We start from the raw sequence: 27,428 nt of genomic DNA, 5'->3' as shown, positions 1-27,428 counted from the left end.
TGTCAAACAGCCTTATGTCCTCTCAAAATCACATTCATTCACCTTTTCCTTTCTACACCTCCTCCTCACCCATCACTTCCACTTCCCCCCTCTTCCTCTATCCCCTCCCCTTTTGAACTTTGCGTCTCTCCACGCCTCTGCTCTGATTCTCCCTCCTTCCTCCTGCCTCTTCTTCTCCTCTCCCGTCTTTCCTAATCTCAGCAGGATGGAGGACAGGGTGTGGACTGTGTGCCTTCTTGTCATTCTGACACTAGGATGGACTCAGGCTCAGAGTCAGACCAACTTCACCAGGTAAGCTGCGTGTGTCAGAGGGAGATTTTAGATATATTTGATGTCTTCAGATATGTGTGTCAGCTATATGGCTCTCAATGTCCCTCTTGTGCATATGTTTTTTTCTACATCCTGCATGTGAACATGTGGCATGCCATTTTCAAGCCCACATCAGTCTACATTAACTACTGTGCATGTTTTTTCCTCTCCTGGTTGCAGTATTATGATTACAGAAAGCGCAGTAGAAATAGAAGGTTGCAGTGTTGTTAGGAAGATGTGGTTGGCTTTCCCATAAACATCCAAAATGACAGCATGCTGTAATTGATGTAGTGATTCAACTGGGCAAATGTACAGTAGCTTGTCCTCACATCTGATGTTTTTGTTAAAAGTGGCAATAAATTCAGACTTTTACCTTCTTAAATACACATTTTGGACTACATTTCTCAAGATTATTTTTGAACCTGGGGTGTGCACTGCTATGGCAACTTCCACACACATAGGGTGTAAATTGAACATGAGACAAACAAATGCCTGTGGGCTGTTCAGCTCCATAGGGTCAGAAGGGAGGGACACCACCGGGATGTTTTGGCCAAATGTGGCCTTATAGTACCGCAGCAGACAGACAACGCATGCCTGAAGAGCATGAGAGAAAAGAAAAGACACTATAATGGGTTGATGATCACAGACAGTCATCACAATGTAAAAGATGATTCATTTTGGCCTTTTTCCCCTGAAGAAAGGAGCACAAAAACAACAAAAATTGAGGCACAGAGTCAAGTTTGAAAGAGGAAACAAACTGAGCAGATGCCAGAACAGCCAACATCTAAATTAACACGTCTGGGGTTGGCGAGTGCTGCCAAATTAAAAGTCGAGGCTGGCCCCACTTTGATCTGTGTTTATCTGAGTGCGAAAGAGTGGGTGTGTGTCACCAAACTCCATGTGTGAGCTGGGTTGTGCAGCATTTGAAAGTGCCTGTCTGCAGACTGAAAGTTACTACGTGTTACTTTCTTGTGGTACAGTAAGTGTGTGGAGAAAGCTCACAGCACATATACTGTATGTTGACAGTCTTCCTGGCTTGGTTTGACCAAGTTTCATGAAAAAACACAAACCAGAAGAGTTGACTAGGAACCTCCCTGGACTCGGAGAACAGAGACAGCCTGTGCCACTGTGGTTTTCAGCTTGTATGTAAAAGTGTGTGTATGTGTGCTGGGGCTCTGCCTCAACACTCTCAGTATAGTTGCATTTTCTTTCAGTGCAGCATGTCAAGTTAAATATTGAACTGCAGTTGATGATGGTTGTGTGATACTCTTTCAGGCCCATCTTCCACTGTGGAGGCCACCTGGTCACAGACTCGGGCATCGTGGCCAGTGAAGGATTCCCCACTCACTACAAACCCAACAGTAAATGCATATGGTACATCACTGTGAGTCATTTTAAATCACTACACCATTTCAGTGAATCCAAACTCAATGTGTCACAGAATGGCTGCTATCATCATATTAGTGCGCATGCGCTAACGTGCATGTTGCCTGATGCCGTAGCTCCGTCTCGTCGTCTTACTTTTTCCAACTTTTAGCTTTCCTTTTAAAGAGTTTCCCCTCGGGGATCAATAAAGTGTTTCTGATTCTGATTTCTGATTCTGATCAAATGTCTCCAGACTTTGTTTTATTGCGTGAATAATGTGAATATCAAACTGATTCTATGTCTTTTCTGGTAGATTATGGATCAAAAATAAAATCCAATTTATTTGCAATGTGAGTGAAAAGGCGCTAAAGGCCCTGCACGACCATGGTAAACCTACACAGGTGATAGTTTTGGCTGATTAGGGCTCTTCACCTCCTCTCATGGCTGTGTGTGGGTGTACAGACAGTGCTTGAATGACTGTTAGCTTTGTTGCACCTGTTAGGGCGGAATAATTATCCCACAATGTAATGTGTTGCATTTTGTAGATGCATAAATCTGTCAGTGATGACCATAAACTGTATGGTCATCACTGGACGACGCATCTCCACTTCCTCCCACTAGTCTGCGCAGTAGTGATTGGGGTTGTAGCCACAGTATCGAAGTCCAGCCCAGACACCTGGCGACTCAATCACGAGCCAGCCTCAGCTGGTGTTCGGCGATCCAGATGTTGGGGCTTCACTTTTGGGGAGCTCTCATGTCGTCCATCTTTATGTACAGTCTATGGTGATGATGCAAAATGATGATTCATTAATGTCCGAAATCTCAATTTACTGCTCACTATAGGAGGAAACTATTGAGTGTCAGTTATATAGAGAGTAGCGAGTGACTGAACGAGGAAGTGATTTCAGACGCAGTCTAAATGTGTTGTTCATTAAAACGATTCTATGTAACTTTTATGAACAGTGACCACTGTGGCCAAAAGTGGCAACTACAGGATAATGGTAAACACTAAAACATAGTGTAACAGTAGCACGAGTATAGGACATTTATAACATCAGCAAACTAACTCAATAATGTTAGTTACACAAGCTGCAACTAACTACACAGCAACTATCATATATCAAATGTCTGCTAACATTAGCCACCATTAGCTACTGGTCATACCAGACCAAGTAAGGCTGCAGCAAAAGAAAACCTGAATGTATTGAATTGAGCAAGGTTGCATTTTATTGTTAATGACTTCAACTTTTCATTTGTAAAAGAATTAATGTCCTATCTTGTCTTTCATAAGTTACATAGTGTCGCTTTAAGGTGCACTTTTGTCCGTTCATGCCTTCATGTTGACTTTTGTGGGCATTTATTGTGTTCAACATCCAGACATGTGGACAGTGACTACAAAGTTAATTGGTGTTCATTTCACATACAGTTTCCCCCCTTTTTCCCTCTTAAATAGCTTTAATGGTTGGAAGAAAAATCTTATTCCACACTGTGTTGACTGAATCACATATACATTCATTATCAGCTTGTTCCAACACATTGAAGACAAATGACTGTACTGCCAAAGGGGCAATGTTGTGTGGCACTGGAAAACTTTAAAGGAGATGGGATTTAGGCAAAAAATTGTGACATTTATTAGATCATTTTTTCTGGCATTTTTGCCTTTATTGGATAATGACAGCTGCAGAGAGAGACAGGAGAGATGATATGCAGCAAATGGCCCCCAGTTGGAATCGAAAACAGGCCACTATGTTAAGGACTTAGCCTGAATGGTACATGCTCTACCATGTGAGCTACTGGGATGCTCCAAAAGGTGGCATTTATTAACATAAATATGATTGAAACAGAGGCAAAGTTGACCCTGAGAAGTTCAACAAAGATAACTTATACCAGTGTCTGGCCTTATCTTCTCAGCCTGAACTGGAAACTACCATCTGCTCAGGTAAACATATGGTGAGCTCTCAAACGAAATATTAATTTAAAATTACTTTGTAACTGCTTACAATCACAATTTATCTATGGGCACACATACACACACTCATGAGTGCAGCAACTTAACAACATTCTGTTAATAACAGAATGTCATTAACAGCAGAACAGTTTTACCCCTTCTCCCACAACTTGACAGTGATGCACACCTGTTTTCACTTTCACTAATTAAGCCAACATCACAAGCAGGACAACACGAAAACCTTTTAACCCTTTTCACAGATCATAACAAACTCGTTTTATGTTACTTGTATAACCCAACTGATAAATTAACAGATTAATTCAAACATTGGGCTCAAGTTATTTATTTAACACACAGAAAAAACTGTTAATGAAATAGGGTCTGGTGAAAAGAGGCAGGAGCAGGCTTTTTCCAAGACTCCATGTGTTTTAAGGCTGCATAGAAATATTCTAGTTGTTTTGTGCATGATTTTATACATATTTCCCCATTTTTAAAAAATCTGTCTGAGATATCTGGTGTCTTTGGAAACTGTGAGATATTCACTAGAATTTAAAATGAAGTTCTGCTGCTTTGTGAGCTTAGTAAGTCTGTAACCCCTAAAAACCGTTTTTACAAAACGGTACATTAAGATTCATTTTGATGGAAACCTTAAATTATAAACCTTTACATAATCTGTGGTCAGTGAGGCTTAAAGTGCTCCAAAAAGGAAATTCTCCTGATTTATTTTAGCATCCCACATTTCCTAAGGTGAAACTCCTACGACTTTTTTTAGTAATTTTTCCTCAAAGCCTCACCTGTCGCCCCCTCCAGGTCCCAGAGGGTCACGTGGTCATGCTGTCTTTCCGCCTCTTCGACATGGAGGCTGACCCCACCTGTCGGTACGACTACCTGGACGTCTACAATGGTCACTCCCGCTTGGTGCAGAAGCTGGGTCGTTTCTGTGGGACGTTCCGGCCTGGCGCCCTCATCTCCACCTCCAACACCATGATGTTAGAGATGGTGTCAGACGACGGCACTGGAGGGAGAGGCTTTCTGGCTTCCTTCAGCGCAGGGAAGCCACATATGGAAGGTGTGGACATGCAATCCCACAAGCATAGAAACACACAGACCAGGATGAACTACTGAAGATGCAGCTACACACTTTTGTCTTGTTATTTCTAGTGATAAATGGCAGCATTGTCTTGGCTAGTGTTCTTACATGTTTTTATTGTCTGATGAAAATCACAAAATTTTGGTGATTTGTTTATGCTCAAAAAGGATAACACAATCCTCTCTGGAATAAACAAATCACTACAATCTGTCATGGTTTATGAAAGCTATTCAGGATCAAAATCACATCATCAAGCTAAATACAAAGCTGTTCCTGACATTTCACATCTAACCGCAGCATATCTGTTCCTTTTTGCCTCAAACACAGTATCATGGGACACACAGCATCCTTACCTTATTTGAAAAGGGTTAAAGTCTGGTGTATTGGCGTTTTCTTTCCTTTTGACTCCATTCTCTTTTTAATTCCAACAGAGAACCAGTTCTGTGGAGGAAGGCTGACCAAATCGCAGGGCTCTGTCAAGACGCCCAATTGGCCCAACTCTAACTACCCAGCAGGCATCAGCTGCTCCTGGCACATCTCTGTAGAACCAAGCAACGTAAGCCAATTGTATTGTACATAGTATTTCATACTAGTCGTGTATCTAAAACATTCCCTTTTAAACTCAGAGAGCAACTCAGAATTTCAATATGAATGTAATGAATTTAAGTTCATCATCAAATCATCAACAGACTTTTGTGAATGCAGAACTGAAATTTAAATTCAATTTTATAGTCTATAAATTCTTGGTGTTTGTTTTGACTTGTATACTTATTCAGTTAATGTTGTAATTACCAAAAAGAATACATTATTATCTTATTAATTTTTCTTCTGTGATATTTACATTAGTGTTCTCTAGGTGGAATGAATTGAATTAATGTCTAGTGGGGATCACTGCTAATGTTAACAAGCTAGGCTAAGTAGCTAGGCTAGTTAGCCTCCACTTTTCGAGTGGAATACAAACTGAACAGCACAATGGGTCCTTCAAATGCTGAATGTTGTTAAGGAGCAGACATCGTTAATCAATATCTTGCTAGGCAAGCTATCTTGTTATCCTAGCTTGCTAGCTTCCACTTTTCGAATGGAATACAAACTTAACAACACGACTGGTTCTCTCAGATTTTGAATGTCGTAAGTCAACAGAAAGCTTGAATCTGGTTGATAACAAACGCTCTGGAGGCTTATTGAAAAAGTGTAAAAACATGCCTTGTATCTACATTCGTGAGATATTGTCATGACGTTCTTCAGGCAGTAACGCACCACATAAGTTGACACTGTGTCTGCTAGCAATGCCAGCTCTCAAATGTCAACTGCGAAATGCGAAATGCCCACTCAGAGGCTTGAAGCATAGTTGTTGCTACCACAAATATGTACGGTATTATTCTTATAAGACAAGTGGAAAAATATCCACAATATTATCATTTTATTTTATATTTCCTTACACAAAAAGTGAGGAGTATTCGAAGTGCAGTTCGACTTAAAGTGCAGCTAGGTGTGTTGTATAAGGCTAGTTGATGCAGGAGGAGAAGGAGGAAAATAGTAGTGAAGGGGCCCATCACAAGGAAATGTTGTCCCTCAGGTGCCCAGTGTAGTGTGTGTGTGTGTGTGTGTGTGTGTGTGAGTGCGACAGCGGCCTTGTGACGAAGTTCAAATGAAAGACTTCATTGAGTGCCTGAAGGTGTGTTCATGTGTGCCAAGAGATTGAACATAAGGAAAGAGGAAAGGAAGCTAGAGCGAGGGAGAGAGTAAATGCCCTTCTGTATTTCAGAAGTCTGGCCCTTCTCCTCCTCCACCACCGCTACCTATGCCTGCACTGCGCTGGATTCATGAGGAATAAACCAGCCCACACCATTCCCCATCATAAATGTCATAGTTTGTGTTGCCATGTTTGTGTGTTCATTGCCACCTCTTCCCCAGGTGATCGAGGTGAAGTTTGTGAAGCTGGACTTGGAGCCTGATACGTACTGTCGCTACGACTATGTGGCATTGTTTAACGGGGGAGAAAGGGATAACTCTCGGCGGATTGGGAGATTCTGTGGAGACAGGCCACCAGGGTGAGATTACTGATCAGAAATGGGTGTTAAAAGAGGCAAAACACTTGCTAAAAGTTGCTTTTCAAAGACTTGGCTTGCAGCTAAGCTCTGCCAACATTTCCCTGTATTTTCACATATCTCTTTCCCCTTTGGTATTCACTCCTCCTGTCCTTCCCTACATTTTTTTCCCTATTCCGATACATAGAACTATTGTGACAAATGGGAACGAGCTCCTTGTCCAGTTCGTCTCCGACCTCAGCGTGACCTCAGATGGCTTCATGGCCCACTACTCCAGTGTGCCCCGCGGGTCTCGGACGCCCACTGCCGGGGGAGACTTCATCTACGGACCTCAGTCCACCTCGACCCCACAAAAAACAGCCGTCAAGCCAATCAAACCCACCAAACCAACCCCCAAACAGCCTAAACCCACCTCAAAACCAGCCAAAAAACCACTGGTGAAGATACCTCTGAAACCTCCACCACGCAAACCTATCGCCAAGCCTGCAGTCAAGCCCACGGCTAAACCCAAACCAGCTAAACCCACACCTAAAGCACCTATGAAAAAGCCTGCACCTAAACCTGGATTTAAACCTGGAGCTAAACCTACACCCAAACCTAAGATTATTAAGCCAACGCTCAAACCAAGCATCAAGGCTAAACCCACACGTAAGCCTGTACTGAAGACCAAGCCCACCTTAAAACCTGTTGTCAAACCAGTGAAGCCAACCTCTAAGAGTGCAGTTAAACCAACAGCCAAGCCAAAATTTAAGCCTAAAGTGACACCCAAACCTGGAGTAAGCAAGACAGTGACGAAGAAGCCTGTTGTGAGCAAGAAACGTGAGTGGAATTTCTTGATTTCGAAATGAACAATCTGCACTTTGCTTTCATGTATATATATGTGCACACTTGCAATAAGGAAGTTAACGTGCTTATCATGTGTTTGTGTTTGTTGCCGTGTGTGTTTTCTTCAGCTTTACCACTGAACCCACTGTGTACACAAGCCTGTAAGAGGACAGGAACTCTCCAATCCAGCTTCTGCCCTCATGACTTCGGTGAGCAACATCAGCTGCCCTCCAGTCTTCAAAAAACGTCCTCGTCTTGCATGGGTCTAGTTTGATAAATGGATTCCCAGAATCTCTTTGTCCCACTAACATAAGCATAATTATTTAGAAATAGCCAAAGTTTTTTGGCATTTTTAAAGAAATACAAATTTACAAACATTTTTTCTTACTTATATTTCTCCCTCTTTCAGTGATTACGGGTAAGGTTACATCTTTGACCACTGGTCTGAGGGGCTCAGCGACAGTTGAGGTGTCCCTAATCAAGGCCTATAAGCCAGGACGTCTGAACATCACCAAATCAGGGCCTGTCATGTCGGTCACACTGACCTCCACCTGCAAAAGATGCCCCGGGCTAACCAAAGGTACAGTACAACTGTCTGTATTTACAGTATTTGTGGGTCTGCATCTTACACACAAATGTGTCCATAGCATCAACTGTCAAGTACTGAAAGTTTCCATCAAATGCTTAGTCAGTTTCTTAATCTTATAAAATTTAGATATGGAAAGGTAGCAAAAGTAAAAACTGTGTTTCATACCATGCAATATCTTTACTAAATGTTGATCACAAATTAACCTGGTATTTGACATATTCTGACACATTTTTTCTCGTTCTGTCTCTTATCCAGGCCAGAACTATGTCTTGATGGGAAAAGTCGACGCGCAGGGCAACGGCCTTCTGAGCCCCTCCAGCTTCACTCTCCTCTATAAGCCCATCCACGCTAAAGCACTGGCAATCCTCTCACGCAAACAGTGCTGACATCACAGCCCAGTCCACCAATCAGATTGACAGCCCTGACTATCTCTCTGAAAACATGTAACTTTACATAAAGAGTGAAAATGTTATGAGTAGTATCCAAACATAATTTTTTACATAATGCAATACTGTTGTGAAAAGTAATTTTAAAAGAATAAACATACAACATTATTATATTTTGTATTTTGTATGTAAATTATAATATTTCTGTGATAAAAGATGCACATCAATAAACCATGTAACTCTGGTGCTTCAGGTTATTTTAATATCTCCTTTCTAGTATTTACATGACGAGCTCTAGGTAAAATACATATCAGACACATGAAAACACAGATGAATATTTTTATGTTTAGTGTCATTAAGTCCACCAACCACCCTGATTGTGATCTACTGTTTAGGTTTGTTGTTTTTTAGTTCAGTCCAACTTTATTTATCCCCACAAGGGTGTTTGTGCATCATCATCATCAGGCTCACAACAGCACCAGAAATCTTCAGAAAACTAAATCTTCAGAAGGAACACATGGGCTTGAGGCTGAGAGCCACAGACAAGGTAGGTCAGAAAATCAGAATCAGAATCAGAAATACTTTATTGATCCCCGAGGGGAAACTCTTTTGTTACAGCTACTCACTATCACGTCAGTGCACACAGGAATAGAAGTACTAAGCAATCAAATATAATACTTTATAATACAGGTAAGATAAATACAAAGTGGATATAAGTATAAAAACTAAAATAAGTGTAAGTACCAAGTGGATTTAGAGGTTGATAGGTTGATATGTACGGTATAATAATACAATGTAATAATATAAGTAATAAGTCATAGTGCAATAATGAGTGCTGTCAAGTTAAGTTAATTTAAGTGTAGCTTATCAAGGTCATTATGAGACGGTGGATATTGCACAGCAGTAATAGAAGTATGAATAAATATTAATAAATAGGGAATTTTAAACTGAAAACAGAGTATATTGCACAAAATACTGACTAATGAATTGTTTGTTTTGGTCTTTCCATGGGATATTGTTTACAATAAGAAAAATATATACAATAACCATAGCCGTACGCTTAAAAGGAGTTAAAATGATATAAACCTGTGGTATGGGTTGAGTCACAAATCTGACAATATTAAACTGGTAGAGTCCAAAATTTACTTTTTGGTCTATCTGCCAATAGCTAGTAAACTTACAAGCCAAATATTTTTTCAACCGGTTATAAAACTGTGTAAGATACGATGTCATTAAAAACAATGTAATCACTAATTACCCATCAATTGACCTTTTAAAAAGAGAACTATAATAATGAAAATTTCAGACGCCCTAAGAAGACTCAACTTTTGATGTGAGCTGTACCAGCAGGGACGCTGGAAGTCAGTCAGAGTTGGGGGTGCTGAGAGAAACTATTAACGTCTATTTAATGACGTCATACAAAATGCTGTGCGACATTCATGGTTTTTGCATCCATTTTAATGGCCAGGACCATTTATATCTAATATAGGCCTATATATATCTAACAATTTTAGAGTCTCTTTCTCTCTCCGGGAAGTACAGTACGTTTAAACATTATTAAATTAATACTCTGCCAAACCTAAAAAAATGTAAAGCAAAGCTCTAGTTACCAGATGTAGTTCATAATCTAGATCTATAACCAAATCACACATCCTGTTGTACTACTGGCCTATATGTGTCTCTGTACAGTGGCAGTAATTGCAGTTATGTACACTAGCTGTAGCTGGCTGGATTGAACTCTCTGGGTCTGTCTGATCATGTGACCTGACGGTTACTTTAATTCAGTGGGACCCTCTAAACTCCCTAAAACACTTCAATGTGTTCACGTGTAATAGATCTGACCTGCCTTGCCTTAAGACTAATACATATCAATGATAAACAACGGATAAAAAACAAGTCAAACCTCTTTTCTTTTGAAGCCCCTCTCACAGTCTGCTGTTGCAGCTGGTATCTTCTGAAGTCCATTGAGTCCATTATTTCCGGACAGGTCCTGCCGTGCATACGGCCAACATCTGCCCATGTGAGGGTTTTTCTTGACACAGCTAATGTGGGCTGTAGACTAGACTTGACAAGATCAAAAAAGCCTTGCAACTCGACTTTAACACCAATGACTTGTGACATGACTTGGTCTTTAGCCTTAAAGGCCTGTCCCATATAGATGCCTGTCCCAAATATAGGCAGGTTGAGTTCAGTGATTGAAGCAAATAAAAGCCTGGGCTATTAATTGAAGTTTTGCTGTATGTTATTTAAAAAGTGTGTCTATATCCAATAAAGGCTAAACATACCCCCACCCCAAAAGATAGTGCTATATGCTATGAAAGTGCAATGTCAGCACCACTTTTTTTATGATTAAGTTCAGTCGTACTTGTTTTAAAGGTTCAGTGTGTAGGATTTAGTGACATCTAGCGGTGAAATTGCAGTTTGCTACCATTTGTATACCGCTCGCCTCACCCTCCCCTTCCAAGTATGTAGGAGAAACTACGAGAACAAAATAGTTTTCAATGTGAGGTAGAATATAATTTTTTTACCAGTAACACAGTTTCTTCTGTTTCTCTTCTTACTGTTTAATTCTTTATTCATTGCTTCTTTCTGAGCCTAAACAAGTTACAGTTAATAAATTACTTTTAAAGGACTTTTAAAAGAATCAAATTATTAATTTCTTCTCACTTATATTTTGCTCTAATTCAGTAATTATAGGTAAGGTTACATCTCTGACCTCTGGTGTGCAGTGGTGGAATGTAACCAAGTTCATTTACTCAAGTACTGTACATTTTATGCTACTTTGTACTTCTACTCCACTACATATTTATTTGATAACTTTAGTTACTACTTACTTTGCAGATTTGGATTATTAATTCAAAATATAAATCAACTAAGAAATTGTGACATTATTATTGATTAAGCTACCCAGCAGTATATGAAGTAATTAAAATTAGCCCCACCTTTTACAGCTGCAACATTAAAGTAAGGTACACATGTACAGTATGTATCACTAATTAGATACTAATAATACTTTAAGTATATTTGGATGCTAGTGCTTGTACTTTTACTTAAGTAAGATTTTGAATGCAGGACTTTCACTTGTAACAGTTATTTTTACACTGTAGTATTGTAGTAAAATATCTGAATACTTCTTCCAACACTGCTGGTCCACAACAGTCGAGGAGTCCTCCATTAAGGCCTTTCAGACAGGATGCCAGAACATCACTAAATAAGGGCCATCTGCAGTTACATACACAGTCTCTCTGCATCTCAACCACACGAGCAGCATGACCTCAATACTCAATACTTTTCGAGGTTTAAATGTCTCCAAAGCACCAAGTATTGAAACCTGTCAAATACTGAAAGATGGCATCAAATGTGAGATAAAACTCTTTGATCAGATATTTCCTGATGTGATTAAGAAACTTGACTTTAGATTTAATTTTATTTAGTGATACGTAATAGCGCATCAAAGGTATGGATATAAGTAAATGTTGCTTTATTATGGCAATATCACTACCTTCAAATTAAATCATTACACTTGTTTGGGGCACCGCCCTGAAAGCAGGGAAAACAAATAAACCTAATTCATTAATAACTCGATCATTATTATTAATGAATATATTAATTAAGAAGGAATTTAATTATTTTCAATAGATTGACTTTTGTCATCTGTTTAAAAGAAAACACACAGACAACTTCTTACTGATTGATGACATTTATTTATAGCTAAATGTCTAATAACTGAATAAATGAAGGATTAATGATGAGTATCTGATAAAGAGAATAAACAAACAGATGAATAAAGATATTAAATGCTGAGATGAACCTTAATTCAGTGGCAATAGTGAAGCGAAGTATGTGATGTGATTATTGAAACAAAAACGGTGAGACACTAATGTAACGCTAGGGCAATTAACTTCCCTGCTGTCTACTGTTGGGGATGTAAAACGGTGGATAAATTGGTTTGACACAAAACGACTTCACTATCAGAATTTTATCCATTCTGTTCAAAACAAACAATGCTGTTGGTTTAATTTTCATTAAACACATTCTGTCCTTTTAAAGATAATAAACATTTGCTTATCTTATTTGGCTTGTTTGAAAATACGTAAAATGCCTTAGTAGCTACCTGAGTGAAATACATTACATCACAGCCCAGTCCACCAATCAGATTGACAGCCCTGACCATCTCTCTGAAAACATGTAACTTTACATGAATAGTGAAAATATCATGAATAGTATCCAAACATGATTTTTTTACATAATGCAATACTGTTGTGAAAAGTAATTTCACTTTCAAGTAAAAAGTAAAAGAGTAAACATACAACATTAAGTATTATGTTTTGTATTTTGTATGTAAATTACAATATTTCTGTGATAAAATATGCACATCAATAAACAGTGTGACTCTGGTGCTTCAGGTTATTTTAATATCTCCTTTCTAGTATTTACATGATAAACTCTAGGGAAAATGCATATCAGTCCATCAACCACCCTGATCGTGATCTACTGTGTAGGTTTGTTGTCTTTTAGTTTAATCCAACTTTATTTATACCTGCACGGGCATTTGTGCATCATCAGACTCTTGTTGCTCACAACAGCACCAGGAGAGAAAGATCACACCAAATACAACATAGGTCATGTTGGTGGTCCAAAAGGCAAACAAGTAGAGTGTCTTGTTGCAGTAGTCTTGTGTTGTGTTCTTGTCGTAGCTGGGCAATAGAGGGTAAATAGCGTAGATACACACATTACCTAGAAAAAAAAAAGATCCCAAGAAAAGAATAACGTGTTTTGTCTTTTTTGTGGCAATGCTTGATCACAGTTTCAGAGCTTCCCCATCAATAATTTCAAATCCTGGCTTTATACCAAGGATGAATGAACCAAAGATTTCAAGACATTTCAGAAAATGTTGGCAGAATTGCAATTTGTAAAAAGTAGAGATGATGTTGTTATCATTGGAGCCTGACTAATATATCAGTCGACCAATATTATCAGCTATATCGGTATCTATCAGAGTATAAGTTATCTGATATGCGCCGATGTGAAAACTGTTTTTCCGGTATATAATGGAGAAAAAAATGCTTGTGGTAACATATTTGGTCGCAAAAATCCCAAATCAGTCGGGCCCTAGTTATCATGCTGATTAGAGCTGAGGTGCTGATTATGACAATGACTTTATTTATGGAATCAATTATTTCCCTTAAATTAATGTATTATAATTTAAATGCAGAATAAGTAGGATTTTCCTAAAAAAAAAAACAATGTATAGACTCACACAAAAATAATCCCTCTCAATCATCACTTATGACCCACTAGAAGTGTTCGGCGGTGTTTGTATCTGCAGAGACCCTGACCTCTGCCTGTAATTCTTAGTTTCTTATTATTTTACTGTGTTTGGGATGTTTCTGAGCATCAACCTTTGGGCAGTGGTGTGTAGCCCCCAGACAATAACACAATAACAGCGTGCAGGCTGTGAGGTCGGGGCTCTATACAAATGTAGCGGCATCGCTGTCTCCAACTCTCCTCTGCTCTGCAGGGCTGTGTGTCTGTTTGACCAGGGCTGAGCCACACTCACACGCAGAGCAGAGAGGCCACAGAGCGGACTGGAAGAAGCCTGGCTTTGGCTGCATTCACACAAAATCCTGCAATTGCGAAGGTGTGCGGAGGTGTCGGTGTGTTTATTTGTGCTTCAGAACGTAACTGCCATGAAACAAGCAGTTACTTGCACATTTAATTCTTTCTGTCGCTCTCTCGCTCGTTGAGGCAGGGAGGTGGGGCCAACTTTGAACTGTGTGTTTACAAACAGCAACGACAAATCCTACTCATTCTGCCTTTAACTTCATAACATATACAATTATTAATCTCTACATATATATGGTGGACAACGAGTGGCGTGTACATGTTACAAAAACTTACTTACTTAAATATAAAGCTACAGCCAGTAGCCGGTTAGCTTAGCTTAGCACAAAGACTGGATGCATGGGGAAACAGCTAGCCTAGCTCTGTCCAATGGTGACAGAATTCACCTACCAGCACCTCTAAAGCTCACTAATTAACACTTTCCCCCTGTTTCTAGTCTTTGTGCTAAGCTAGGCTAACTGGCTAACTTCTACATCACAAGTTCTCCCTAAAAAAAGCGGTGGGTATCGATCCAGTAAACATCACCAAATACTATTTTTCATGTCTCAGCTCACAACTACCTAATGTACTTATCTTTTATTTAAAGTTGAAAAATTCGCCCTGACATACAGGTATATTGCCTTATAAAGTTCTTATGGCTAGAGTGTCTTCTTTAACTTCAGCAAACACAGATCAGCATTAGCATTCATTTGGAGTCATGTTTTACCACTTGCTCACTTGACCAAGTCCAAAATTCACTCTCCTTTGAGCTTTGTTTTGGTCTCCACCTACTCCTGAGAAAATATGAGTCTTGCTCGCTAAGTGTTTCACTTTCTTCACCAGCTAGTTACTTACTTCTTCTGTTGTTCGGTGGGCCAGTTTTGTATAATGAGTTTCTTAATTTATCTGAAAACAGCTGCCTGCCACTGCTGCTGGGATTGACTGACTGGCTGTTTGACCTATCTATACAGTAAATTTGCAGGTAATTAAACCAAAAGAAGAGATTTTTACATTGAAAGACCCTCCCCAGCTTCATTGATCTCTTAACTTAAAAAAACTGTAGCACCCTCTCCCCAATACCTTAAAATATAGTACTGGGTTGGTACATTTCCAACCACTATTCTGCCATTAAAAATTTAAGATCTGGTTAAGATGGTGTATCTAATTTAAACCTAAGTGTTTTCATAGAACAATAGTTTTCACAATAGCCACCAATTTAGGAGTGAAATTAGCAATTTCCAAATTTTAGCAATCATAACAAATGGTTGAACTTGAATTATAATATAGGCCGACTTTATATGAGAAATAATTTGTGTACAGTCCCTTACCAGCAAAGAACCAGAAGAAATAGAAGATAAAGACTGAGCCGAAACAGATAACGTTGCAGTCTATGAGGCAGAACAGCAGGATGCTTCCTCCCATCACCAACAAATAGAAGGGGATGAAGGGCAGCAACGGACAGTCATGTATGTAGACTGCTCCTGGTGGACACAAGGACAAAGAAAAAGAAGAGTATCACTTCACCTGCCTCATCGATTAATGATCATTATACTCCATTTTATTGTTGGCGATTGGAATAAACAATTCTGGTTGTCTGATATTCCAAAAGTTGCTTTCGCGGTGCAGAAAATGAATTCTGATGACATGAATACATCTTCATGACAGTGAGTACACCAGTCACTTACCAACTACCCCTTGAGCAATGAGCATGATGAAGAAAATCCCCACAGTACATACTGATGGAAGACAGACAAAATGCCTTTTACATCACAAATAAGTATACCACATGTAGATGTTTTAAGTTTAATGTAGCTTTGACCACAAGTGTTTAAGAATTTTGCACATCACTATCTCTCACCTACTATTACTGTTGGAAGTCTGCAGGTGTGTTGAGCTTTGTCACTCTCTGGCATAATTAGTGACGATAAATCTAACCAACAAAGAGAACAGAGACATCAGCTGTCTACACTGTTTGTCAGGTACATTAAACAAGAAGTCAGTTTGAAAGTTCCTCGTCATTAGACAACTGTAAAAATAGAAAATCTAAATATTCACACATACTGTATTATACTTCCCTGATTTGATATTACCTACACAGCTATATGCCGCTTCTCAGTATATATATGATTCTTTGCATTTATATTTTTGACATTGTGTATATTTGGATTTGCACCTTACAATTTACCAGTTTAGATTTTTGATACCTACCATTAACCTTTACATTTCTGGCATTGTGTACATTTGGTTTGCACCTCATTGATAATCTTTATGTTTTATATATTTTGTTTATATTTGCACTCTAGATATTTGCACTCCTTCATTTCTCTCGGTTCTATCTTATACAGTACAGAATATATAGAAAAATGCAGAAAACAATTAGTAATTAAAATTGAAATACATTATGTGATGGTATCAGATAGGTCACGTCTTACCTTTTTGTGTCTCCTGCTCAAAGTGAAAGAAAAGGTCTTTTGCACAAGAACTTGGTAATATACATATATTGTGCCTGTGTGCGTGTGTCTCAACTTCCTGTTTCAGTGTCTTTCTTCTTGATGCTTAATTTAAGTTCCTGAAAAACTCAAATAAGTCTACAGTAATCTGTATTCATTTGTATCAGACACATTTTAAGATTTTAAAAGTGTTTTCAAGGAAATGCATCATGCTGAAATGTGTTGAGTCAGTGCCCCTATCAGTTAATATGTTGTGCTTCCTCTAGAGAAGGTGATGGTGAGAGTGAAAGGAAGGACATGTATCCAAATATAGAGTTTGAGTATAAATTATGTAACACAACACATTGTCTGTGGAAATGACCAATTTTGTGCCAAACTCAAGAAGATGATTAATGGAAATGGATCAGTAATATTTTCTAATAGTATGTATCTTTATCTAAGAGTCTATCATTTATTTATTTTACTTCCTTTACTTCAAGGCAGTTCACAACAGACACAAGTTTGTCTCCCCTTTATCACGTTGATTGGTCTGTGAACATGACAAGCCAAGTACAAAACTAAAGAAAAATAATAGAGAACTACAAGGAAAATGAGCGCCAATCCTAACCTGACAGGATTCTGCTTTTAGGTTTTTGCCGCTCATTCACCCATTCACGCAAACACCAATGGCAGCGAGCTGTCCATCAGGAGCAATTTGTGGAGGTGGGGATCGAACCGCCAACCCTGTGATCAGCGGACAACCCACTCTCCCATTCCACAGTTTGATGGTCAAGGTTGCATCTTCCTTGCCCAAGATTGAAGAGAGTCTTGATGTTCTTGGAGGAGCTACTATGTTTTCAACAGTTGACCTCCAGTCTGGATTGGCAGATAGCAGTGGATGGTACACCTGGTGGTACACCTGCATGCCGTTCAGGCTCTGCAAGGCCCGTGGAGAGTTTCAAAGGGCAATGGAGTTACAAATGTCAAAACATACACTATTAAGTATTATACTGTATTCTGAATGTAAATTATAATATTTCTGTGAAAAAGATATATAAGAATAAACCATGTGATGCGGGTGATTGAGGTGATTTAAGGATCTCCTTTTGTTCAGACCCACATGGAAACACAGATAAGTTTGCACAGTTTATTGTCATTAAATCCACCAACCACTTCTATATGTTTATTAGGTTGCTGTCTTTTAATCATCACCACACAGAAGGCGTGTGCAACAGCTAGAGAAAAGAATGAGACCTAACAGGATATAGTTCAGGTTGGTAGTCCAGAAGGCAAACGGGTAGAGAGTTTTGTTGCAGTAGGTGTCCATGCTGGTCGTTGTCTTGTTGTAGTTGGGTTCATAGATGGAGTAAATCCACACATTACCTAAAGAAAAAAGAAGAGAATAAGTACTTTCCACAGAAGTAAAAACATTTTCTGTTGTGTTACAGCACATCACTGTGGCACAAGGGCAAAGCATCAACTTCACATTTACTGATTTTAGCTTGTTAGCTTTGTGTTAATAAAAGCTTTCAGTCCCTTTGTAGTAATGTTGTCAGGATTGATTCATATGCATAGAGGTATCAGGAGGACATCTAGTGGCCTTTAAATATTATGGCGTGCATTCGTTCGCATATTGCCTGAGAAGAAAGCTTCAATATCATTAATTCTCCTTAGACCTGCTTGAATTGATTTTTTTTTTTGCCATTTGGGGGCAACAGAACAAAACTAAAATCAAGACATTAAAATTGCAGATCATAAAAGTAAATTAATGAGCTGAATGATGCTAAAACACTCTGCAGAATTTAGGGGAACTACAGTTAGGCTACAGGTGATAATTCTCTCCATTCACATTGTCATTGTTTAGATAAAAATACTAATTACAGCAGCTTTAAACAACATCTACATGTTCCGAAAACTCCAACAGGACCTGTTTTGGAATTTCAGCTCACAGTTATTTAATGTACATATCTTTTATTTAAAGCTGCATCATAGAAAGCTGGCAGACACAGAGCAACACTAACATTTCAGTCAGAGACACTTGTGTCAAGGAAAAAGAGGCAAAAAAGCTGCAAGAAACACCTTTCAGAGTACACAGAGTCATCTGACTGATATAAAAGTATTGATTAGTGGAGCTTTAACTGCCTGTGTTAGTGTACTGATTGTGCGTTGGTTAGACTGCCACTCCAGTCTTTTATCTTACCAGCGAACCAGCAGAAGAAGAAGAGAGAGACGAGGCAGCTCCGGGCCTTGCTGTGATTCCCGAAGCCAGCAGTGCAGGGCAGGATGGAGAGCACAGCCAGCAGCAGGGAGATGACTCCCATTACTAACAGATAGATGGGGATGTAGGGCTGCCTGGGGCAGTCAAACTCGTACACTGCTCCTGTGGGACACAAGGATAAGTTGTGTATCACTTCCCCTGCCTCCTGTATTAAAGATCATTGTACTTTATTTTATTGGCAGTGATTGTAATCCATAACTCTGGATGTGTGATATTTCAAAAGTTACTTTTGATTCACTTAACTATTGCTAGCTGAGCAAAGGACATGATACACATAATCACCTGGAAACATACTGACAGAAGACAGACAGAAGATTTCAAAGCCAACCTGTAGTGTGAGGTTAATTTAAAATGAACAAGAGTCGAATATCGCTGTCTCTCACCTGATATTGGTGCTGGAGGTTTTATCAGTCTGCGGATGCGTTGAGGTCTGTCACTCTCTGACATTTTGTGTTATAATAACTCTGACCTACAGAGGTTCAAAGAGAAGAGAGGCAGCCACATCAGCTGTCTACTCTACAGCCAAAGTCCAGTCTGTAGGCTCAAAACTGCCAGAAGGACATATCACAAGAAGTGCTCTTCATTCAGAAAATAGTGGTGAAATAGCTCTAGCTGAAACATACAAACTGTAGCCTATTTCCTTGAAAACAAATGGCAAAGTCATTTTACTTCTTTTAACGGCAAGAACAGTATAGTAACAGTAACATGAATCTAATGTAATGACTAAACAATCTCAAAAAAGACATTTCTACAGGAAAGAGGGTGTTTTAAATTGTTTCTTCAGCTGAATGTTTAACTCCTTATATTCTGCACATGTAGAAAAAGGTCATGCAATACCTTTGGGTGTGTAAGAGTGCAAATCAATCAGTGCGCTCCAGTCTTCCCTTGGAAATATAATAATTCCTCGATGTCTACAGTCCCGGTGGGATTTAAAGAACAGAAAATCATCCAAGTATTTAGTTTCCTTGTCTGCGTGTAGGGTGTCTGAACCCTCATCTGAGGAGCTACTGGACAGGTGGAGAATGACAGACTCTGCAGCCAGAGGAGAGGTAAATCACAGGCAAGCATGAGGAAGTATGATTTAGTTTGAGGTCAGAGGTAAACAACAATGTGTAAAAATAATTACAAGCTGGGGGGAAATATGTTATTTCTCTTTTTCCACTCCATTTTCTGCTCTATGTTGCCTAAAAATATTTTCTTGTGTTGCATCTGCTACTATGTAACTGATATGTATACATTATGAGGCATTGTTTGGGTATATTGTCTGGGCTGGTGTGGACATGTGTATTAAAAACAATGGTCTGGTGCGTTGGCTAGAACCACATCTGCATTTTAGCTCTGTCATTTACAGCTGCCTTTTGCACTCATCTGCTGCGTGGAAGTTTCCAGGTTTTGACATCAGCAGCTTTAACCCGTGTTACTCGTTGGAGTCACTTGTTGCATTTCCTTCATCACGGTTCCTATGTTTCCCAGCTAGTAGTAGACAAAGCATTTAAACTACATAATGTTTTCCCCATTATTAGGCGAGAACTGCTATAAAATAGCTATTTTAGTTTCAAGAAGAGGCAGCTTCCCCTTATTTCTCTCTTAGCGTTGTAGCCTGAGCGTTGGACGTGAGGTATCGCGTGCCTTGTGGTCAAACAGGTGGTTTTTAACAACATCCTGAACTCAGATCTGACCGCTTCACAGCAATACATTTTCTGTTTCTACAGTGTTCCCATATAACACATTTCCACATTTCTTTCTCTTTTAATTGATTCTTCAGATGACAGAATACAACATATCTTTGATTGTATCATGGTTAATATACTCTATGTAATCTTAATATTTAGTGTATATATATATATATATATATATATATATAAAAATAAATGTTGGCTCCCCCTGGAAACAAAGCACTGCATTAGGTATCATTAAGTAGTTTATATAGGCGTATGATAAGAAATCATTGTCTAGTAAAAGTGCATGATGGGGAACATGAGGCGTATGATTGTTTAAATTAGAGTCTAACTTGACCATGTTTTATAGAGCGCCTTCCTAACAAATTATCAGCAAACATGAGCATTAAAATAAATAAAAAAAACCAAGCAAATTTAGCATGAACCCACTGGGGCTAGCAAAACGAAGGCAGTGCAACTACAAGTGCCACTATGAGACATGATGGGTGTTAAAATAAGACATATTAGTCTTAAAGTATCAGCCATTAACAATAACTTGACACGATCGTAACATTATAAAGGGTTCATTTAATGAAGAAAGTCCACTCTAATGTTCTTCCAATTCTCTCAAGGTGTAAACAGAAACGTCAACCAGAGGTCAACTTTTAAAGCATATTTCAGATCGGTTAAGGTACAATAGAAAAGTGCAACTTTGGTACATGTGCAGCAGAAAAACTAACAGGCTCAGCAGCAAACTCAGTGTGTGCAGCCCCATGAGATGCACCCTGTCTCTTCTTCGTTTGTTTGTCTCTAAACATTGTCGTCGCCGTCGGCTCGGCCACAAAGGAAGAAGCAGAAGAGGACACAGCAGCCGCCCACCAGGAACAGACCCAAGAGGATGTAGACCAAGGTGGTGGTCCAGAAGGCAAACAGGTAGAGTGTCTTGTTGCAGTAGGGATCCACGTTTGTTGTATTCTTGTTGTAGTTCGGCTCGTAAATAGAGTAGATCCACACATTACCTAGACAAAAAGAGAAACCCAAGAAAATAAATACATTCAGTCACCTCTACAATTACAGATCTTGGCTTTATACCACGATGAATGAAACAAAGATGTAAAGCCAAAGACAGTGTTACTAGGATACTGGGTTTGTTATTGTGCGTTGTAACAGCTGTTTTGAGTCATTTATATTAATACATTTTTCTCTCTCTTTTTTCCAATATTTTTTGGCCATTTTATGCTTTTTGCTTGAGCTGATAGAAGAGAGATGACGGTGTCATTTATTTAACGTGAGGCAGAAATCCAAGTGAAATTCAGCCCAAAAATATGTATAATGAACTTCATTTGACTGGCTACCTAAGCTACCTAAGGCTGTGTTTCCTCACTAAATGACATGGCCTACAGAGGTTTCAGCACAGCCACAGCTTCACTGAGATGAGACTATTTTTTTTAAATTAATTTTACATGTACACCTAAGGGGTTTGTGTGCAACAAAAGGGAGTGGAATCTCTAGCAGACATAGATGGACATCTAGTGGCTCACACATGTTACTATAGTGTGTCGATTCTCCAACTGGTGCACCTTAATGAGTTGCAGCCTGGAGGGTATGTACAGTAAGAGATCATGCCAGCTATAAGAAAATAATGGACAAAATGGAGGCAAAGAGTGAGTGATATTTCCTCCCCTGAGTGCATTATGTTCTTACATCAGAACAACTTGTAGTGCAACATCACACTTACACCTCAGCCTCTTGAAGTAGGCTGTGTGAAAATCACTGTCTATTGTTGTACGTTTTTTAAGTTAGATTAGTTAGATAAGTTTTGTTGCTATGGTTACCTGCAGTTTCATACACTCAGTTGCTAGTTTATTAGGTAGCTAAAACTAGTGCAGTCAGTTTTTGCTGAAAGTGATTTAGAGAGGTGTTGATTCAACTGTAAGACCATTTTGGAGGATGTAGTTTGTGTTGTTGTTGAATTGTTATTATGAGAGGTGTTAATATTTAGTCTACCCTCATTTATATCAATTTAGAATGGTGGTTAGACTGTTGGCCAGATTTCTGTTTGAGGCATCCCATTACACAATTTAAACACCTGCCAACCACAAACAATCAGAAACAAGTATTTCCCTTGGCCATGGATGTCACTTATGCTAACTTCTTCCTCTTATCTCTCTGGCTCTGCTTCCACTCTGTGGGCTCATTCGTCAGCTTACCACTGTTTAAACTCACCAGCAATAAACCAGCAGAAGAGGAAAAAAGATGTCACTGAGTTCCAGGCGGCGCAGACTCGACTGAGCGGGTTGGAGGTGCCGTCTTTGGGCTCCTGGGCGCAGGGCAGGCAGGAGAGCACCGCCAGCACCAGGCCAAAGACTCCCACCACTATCAAATAGATGGGAATGTAGTGCTGGCGCGGACAGTCATCCAGATGTACTGCACCTGTTGGACACGGGGGTGACGACGGGAGATTAGTCGCACCATATTTTCACAATATTCAGGAAGTCATTTATCCACATTCTTTCTGACATTTCAAAAACCTGCTTTACTGCTGCAGAAATTTCATTCAAACAACACGAATAAAATGTCAGTAAATGTGCATCACTGACTCACCAATTGCAATCTGAACAATGGGCATGACACAAATAACCAACTTTGAACATGCTGCAAGAAGAAAAAATATATTTAGATGAAAGACACCTTCAGCCTATTTTCTGTACATAATCTGAGCAAAATCAAACGATGACAGGGAAGTGTGTGATTCTGACTGTTGATCTCACCTAGTATCGGTGTTGGGGGTTGAGGAGGGCTGCGGATGTGTTGAATAAGCCCAGTGTTTGACATTATCAGTAATGAGAACTCTAACCTACAGAGAGAGATAAAGAGCAGAGTAAGAAGTGTAGAATACCGTTGTCTACGTTGTTAAAAAAGTCTGCACGCTCAAAGTGACCTTTATCAGCCAGAAGAAACAAAGAGCAAACAAAAGGTTTAAACATGTGACAAGAACATCTCTAATTTACAGAGGTAACATCTGTAGGAGGACAGTGTTAAGATGATCTTTTTATCCAAATTAAAGCTGAAACAAATAGTTGATTAATCACTTACTCAATTGAAAAACCTGTTTGTCATTTAAGTTTGACAAACAGGAGGGAACAAACAGGAAGGGGGCAAACACTTTTTCACACCACTGTATATCCACCAATGTATGTGCGAACCCCAATGCAGACTTTACACATAGCAAGCAATGGAGTAGGTCCGTTTGTAGTTTGTAGTTAAAGTAGCCGCTGGACTTTGGAGGTACTTTGATTTGCACATGCTTTCCATCAATGGCGCCCAACCACAGTGGAACATTCCAAATCATCCAAAAATCTTGTGCTATGTCAGGCCACTGTGCTTGGGACAGAAAGGCAACAAACTCCGGCTGCAGACTACTCAGAGCTTGGAACACCTGCTTGGACCCTCATTGTAGTATGAATGGAACCATGTATGCGTCCGTGTGACAGGTACAAGTCCGCAGCTGTCTGCGGACATGGAATGCAGAAAGATCTGTTCAGAAATCAATAAGTCATGCTCTCAAATTAAACAACTGCGTTCTTAGGACATACGGCCCATAAACTCCCTTGGATTTATTATCCAATAGATTTGAAACCCTGTTCAACTAGTTATCCTATGACAATTGTACACCTGGTTTAGGTTGACTATATAGGTTGTTTGCCTCAGGCCTGTGTCCATTTTGACTTTGAAGAAACAGTAGTGTCAAAACGCACTATTAAAAGCTGTGAATTAATCTGTGTGCTCCGGTCCCTTTTGTCCTCTGTCCTTGAGCTGAGAAGCACCTGATTCAGCTGCATTTTGCTGGAAGTTGCACAGAGAACACTGTTTCTAGTAAAGCCATCCAAGTGTTTGTATTTAAATGTCTACATTTCCCATAATGCAACTGGAACGCTTTTTTCAATAAGGACCCCTGATGCCTCTTGAATGCCCACTTCTTTAAAACACCACACCTCAGGTTTGTAATTAAGGCTTTCTGCCAAAACATCCCTCCAGAGCTACATATGATTTTACACAGCAGTTTTCACAGGTAGAGCTGTACTCCTCATGATGAGTATCATGTTAATTTAGCCTCAGTTCATTCCATCCTAAATTCAATTGAGTTCATTCAATTACTAATTATGAGTGTCCAGCACAGACTGGAAATGTGATTAGACAGTAATGACCTGATTGCATACAGTGTGCATTCAAGACACCACATGCAGTACTTGAAGAAAGACTACTCCAATTAAACCACAGCCAAAGGGTTTGACTGCATTCCTTACAAAGCCGGTGTGACAGGAACAGCAACCTGTGTACTATGATTTAAAAACTGACAAGAAATGAAGAACATTTAGGGTAAGGTGAAGCTGAAACATTAACTGGTTTGGTCCCATTTTAAATTATTAATAGTTCAGTTTCATATAATAATTTCAAAAACCTACACCAGGTAACTTAGGCCTAAATAAAAATCGACTCAGATCACTTTCAACCTCAAAGTTTCAAAAGCAACACTGAAACTTGAACAAAACCTTACTCACATGCTAAACAAATGCTGTAAAACCACAGCAGATAACTTCAAACCGCAGCCGCGCCTTATATTTTTAAGGTAAATGTTCTCCGCTCCGGTAACAAACCGACATAAAGTCAACTTCTGGTGTCTGACAATGGGTTTCGTCTACAAATATAACCGCACAAAGTCTCCGGTTAGTGTAAGTAGCAATCTAATGCGTGAATAGTCAGTGTTTGTTGTTTTATTCTCCGACACTTACCACCTAGAGAGTTTACCGTGCCGCTGCCTGCTGCCTGCTGCTGACAGCCGCGCCTCATCCCCGTGAGATCATGCAACGCCTCCTCTCAGGAGCGCGCATGCTCAGAGAGACGTTCACGCGGTCAGCTGATGTCAGCCTGTGAATTCTTCAGTGGTGGAAGAAGTACTCAGATCTTATTACTTAAGTAGAAGTATCGATACCACAGTGTAGAAATGCTCTGTTACATGTAAAGGTCATGCATTCAAAATGTGATTAAGTGAAAGTACAAAAGCATATAAATATACTAAAGTACCAAAAGTAAAAGGACTCGTTATGCAGAATGGCCCATTTCAGAATAATGTACATTAGGCTATATTATTGGATTTTCATTTTTGTACATGTACATTACTTTAATGTTGCAGCTGGTAAATGCAGGGTTTATTTTTCACTATACATATGTATGTGTGCATGTGTGTATATATATAAACTTTGTCCTTCACCCTCCGCAGGTGGTCTCATCCTTCGAGCTCGGGTCCTCTACCAGAGGCCTGGGAGCTTGAGGGTTCTGCGCAGTATCTTTGCTGTTCCTAGTACTGCACTCTTCTGGACCGAGATGTCTGGTGTTCTTCCAGGGATCTGCTGTAGCCACTGCTCCAGTTTGGGGGTCACTGCCCCGAGTGCTCCGATGACCACGGGCACCACTGTTGCCTTCACCTTCCAGGCCTTCTCCAGCTCTTCTCTGAGCCCTTGGTACTTATCTAATTTCTCATGTTCCTTTTTCCTGATGTTGCCATCACTTGGTATTGCCACGTCAACCACAACGGCTTTCCTCTTCTGTTTGTCCACCACCACGATGTCTGGTTGGTTCGCCATTACCATTCTGTCAGTCTGAATCTGGAAGTCCCACAGGATCTTGGCTCGGTCATTCTCTACCACCTTTGGAGGTGTTTCCCACTTTGACCTCGGGGTTTCCAGTCCATACTCAGTGCAGATGTTCCTGTACACTATGCCAGCTACTTGGTTATGGCGCTCCATGTATGCTTTTCCTGCCAGCATCTTACACCCTGCAGTTATGTGCTGGATTGTCTCAGGGGCCTCTTTGCACAGCCTACACCTTGGGTCTTGTCTGGTGTGGTAGATCTGGTCCTCTATTGCTCTGGTGCTCAGGGCCTGCTCCTGTGCAGCCATGATGAGTGCCTCTGTGCTGTCCTTCAGTCCGGCCCGCTCTAGCCATTGGTAGGATTTCTTGATATCAGCCACTTCAGTTATGTTCCGGTGGTACATCCCGTGTACGGGTTTGTCCTCCCATGATGGTCCTTCCTCCAGCACCTCTTCCATATATATATATATATATATATATATATGTTATATATACTGCTGGGTAGCATGTGAATTTCACCAAAGGATCAGTAAAGGTTTTCTATCCATAATAATACATCATAATTTACTGGTTTATTATATTTTGTATTATTAATCTAAATCTGCAAAGTAACTAGTAAATAAGGTTATCAAATAAATGTAGTGGAGTAAAAAGTATTATAAAGTAGCAGAAAATTGAAATACTTATTTAAAGTACAAATACCTCAAAATTGTGCTAATGAATAGTACTTGAGTAAATGTACTTAGTTACTTTCCACCACTGGTGTTCTTACACATCACATTATAGGCCTGAAAATGTATATTTCTTCACTCCCTTTTCATGATAAAACCCCAAATTACATCAACATGGGTCAGCCTGGGAACCACTGCACATGAGGTCCCAAGATAAATCTGTAGAGTCAAGATGATTAACGGGGGATAGCTAAAAATAATCATTTTATAAAAATTGTTTATATCTCTAAATTTAGCTTTTTTCATGTGAAATACTGGAGATTTTTCAACCTTTGAGGCATCTAAGAGTCTAAAAGAAAAATCTAAGCTGTAAAAGTTATTAAAGTGGCACGAAATGCAGATCAAATAGATGGATAAATAGAAATAAAGTATCACAGTATGATTGCACCAAAGTACTAAAACCTTACTGAGTTATAAAAACATGTGCAACAGTTAAAAACGCACTTCAAACACAGGTCACGGTAGTTTAAGATCCTTCACTTTCAAAAGCAGCACTCACATATAACAGGCTCAGAC

General features: G+C 39.5%; 4 protein-coding genes across 9 annotated transcripts; 1 reads left to right on the top strand and 3 right to left on the bottom strand.

Annotated features, from left to right (window-relative positions):
- Positions 1-142: 142 nt before the first annotated feature.
- Positions 143-8,804, top strand: pcolceb (procollagen C-endopeptidase enhancer b). 2 transcript variants are annotated; one of them, XM_044184922.1, is made up of 9 exons: positions 143-291; positions 1,585-1,693; positions 4,433-4,691; positions 5,144-5,268; positions 6,627-6,763; positions 6,948-7,579; positions 7,714-7,794; positions 7,995-8,165; positions 8,430-8,804. In XM_044184922.1, exons 1-9 carry the CDS (start codon positions 206-208, stop codon positions 8,558-8,560), a joined length of 1,731 nt encoding a protein of 576 aa, XP_044040857.1. In that variant the 5' UTR covers positions 143-205; the 3' UTR covers positions 8,561-8,804. The 2 variants fall into 2 exon arrangements, with proteins under 2 accessions (XP_044040857.1, XP_044040858.1); XM_044184923.1 differs by lacking the exons at positions 143-291; positions 1,585-1,693 and adding an exon at positions 3,924-4,203.
- A 3,447-nt stretch (positions 8,805-12,251) lies between these two features.
- Positions 12,252-16,841, bottom strand: LOC122870370 (transmembrane protein 272-like). Of its 2 annotated transcripts, XM_044184493.1 has the most exons (5): positions 16,597-16,841; positions 16,023-16,094; positions 15,850-15,900; positions 15,493-15,645; positions 12,252-13,297 (listed from the first exon to the last, which is right to left on the bottom strand). In XM_044184493.1, exons 2-5 carry the CDS (start codon positions 16,075-16,077, stop codon positions 13,095-13,097), a joined length of 462 nt encoding a protein of 153 aa, XP_044040428.1. In that variant the 5' UTR covers positions 16,078-16,094; positions 16,597-16,841; the 3' UTR covers positions 12,252-13,094. The 2 variants fall into 2 exon arrangements, with proteins under 2 accessions (XP_044040428.1, XP_044040429.1); XM_044184494.1 differs by lacking the exon at positions 16,597-16,841 and having other exon boundaries at positions 16,027-16,085.
- Positions 16,842-17,764: 923 nt separating this feature from the next.
- On the bottom strand, positions 17,765-20,961 carry LOC122870563 (transmembrane protein 272-like). The gene is made up of 4 exons (XM_044184842.1): positions 19,709-20,961; positions 19,255-19,340; positions 18,794-18,973; positions 17,765-17,976 (listed from the first exon to the last, which is right to left on the bottom strand). The coding sequence occupies exons 2-4, from the start codon at positions 19,316-19,318 to the stop codon at positions 17,795-17,797; spliced, it is 426 nt and encodes a 141-aa protein (XP_044040777.1). The 5' UTR covers positions 19,319-19,340; positions 19,709-20,961; the 3' UTR covers positions 17,765-17,794.
- Positions 20,962-21,097: 136 nt separating this feature from the next.
- LOC122870562 (transmembrane protein 272-like) lies at positions 21,098-25,459 on the bottom strand. Of its 4 annotated transcripts, XM_044184840.1 has the most exons (6): positions 25,323-25,447; positions 23,626-24,041; positions 23,301-23,386; positions 23,134-23,184; positions 22,756-22,962; positions 21,098-21,548 (listed from the first exon to the last, which is right to left on the bottom strand). In XM_044184840.1, the coding sequence occupies exons 3-6, from the start codon at positions 23,362-23,364 to the stop codon at positions 21,340-21,342; spliced, it is 531 nt and encodes a 176-aa protein (XP_044040775.1). In that variant the 5' UTR covers positions 23,365-23,386; positions 23,626-24,041; positions 25,323-25,447; the 3' UTR covers positions 21,098-21,339. The 4 variants fall into 4 exon arrangements, with proteins under 4 accessions (XP_044040775.1, XP_044040774.1, XP_044040773.1 ...); XM_044184839.1 differs by lacking the exon at positions 23,626-24,041 and having other exon boundaries at positions 25,323-25,459; XM_044184838.1 differs by lacking the exons at positions 23,626-24,041; positions 25,323-25,447 and adding an exon at positions 25,092-25,275.
- Between the last annotated feature and the right edge of the window lie 1,969 nt (positions 25,460-27,428).

This window comes from Siniperca chuatsi, linkage group LG22 (assembly GCF_020085105.1).
Source record: "Siniperca chuatsi isolate FFG_IHB_CAS linkage group LG22, ASM2008510v1, whole genome shotgun sequence".
Lineage (NCBI taxonomy): Eukaryota > Metazoa > Chordata > Actinopteri > Centrarchiformes > Sinipercidae > Siniperca > Siniperca chuatsi.
The sequence above is the reverse complement of the archived record's forward strand: the minus strand, read 5'-3'. Positions and strand labels throughout refer to the sequence as shown.

What these genes read in the sequence shown, in the direction of transcription:
- LOC122870563 (XM_044184842.1), bottom strand. Translation starts at nt 19,318, where the DNA reads ATGTCAGAGAGTGACAGACCTCAACGCATCCGCAGACTGATAAAACCT. An exon ending in ACCTCCAGCACCAATATCAG is followed by an intron (nt 18,974 to 19,254) that starts GTGAGAGACAGC and finishes TGTGTCCCACAG; the next exon opens with GAGCAGTGTACGAGTTTGAC. An exon ending in CTTCTTCTGCTGGTTCGCTG is followed by an intron (nt 17,977 to 18,793) that starts GTAAGATAAAAG and finishes TTTTTTCTTTAG; the next exon opens with GTAATGTGTGGATTTACTCC.
- pcolceb (XM_044184922.1), top strand. Translation starts at nt 206, where the DNA reads ATGGAGGACAGGGTGTGGACTGTGTGCCTTCTTGTCATTCTGACACTA. An exon ending in GCCTGTTGTGAGCAAGAAAC is followed by an intron (nt 7,580 to 7,713) that starts GTGAGTGGAATT and finishes TGTTTTCTTCAG; the next exon opens with CTTTACCACTGAACCCACTG. An exon ending in ATGCCCCGGGCTAACCAAAG is followed by an intron (nt 8,166 to 8,429) that starts GTACAGTACAAC and finishes TCTCTTATCCAG; the next exon opens with GCCAGAACTATGTCTTGATG.
- LOC122870370 (XM_044184493.1), bottom strand. Translation starts at nt 16,077, where the DNA reads ATGCCAGAGAGTGACAAAGCTCAACACACCTGCAGACTTCCAACAGTA. An exon ending in CATTGCTCAAGGGGTAGTTG is followed by an intron (nt 15,646 to 15,849) that starts GTAAGTGACTGG and finishes TGTGTCCACCAG; the next exon opens with GAGCAGTCTACATACATGAC. An exon ending in TTTCTTCTGGTTCTTTGCTG is followed by an intron (nt 13,298 to 15,492) that starts GTAAGGGACTGT and finishes TTTTTTTTCTAG; the next exon opens with GTAATGTGTGTATCTACGCT.
- LOC122870562 (XM_044184838.1), bottom strand. An exon ending in ACCCCCAACACCGATACTAG is followed by an intron (nt 23,185 to 23,300) that starts GTGAGATCAACA and finishes TTCTTCTTGCAG; the next exon opens with CATGTTCAAAGTTGGTTATT. An exon ending in CATTGTTCAGATTGCAATTG is followed by an intron (nt 22,963 to 23,133) that starts GTGAGTCAGTGA and finishes CGTGTCCAACAG; the next exon opens with GTGCAGTACATCTGGATGAC.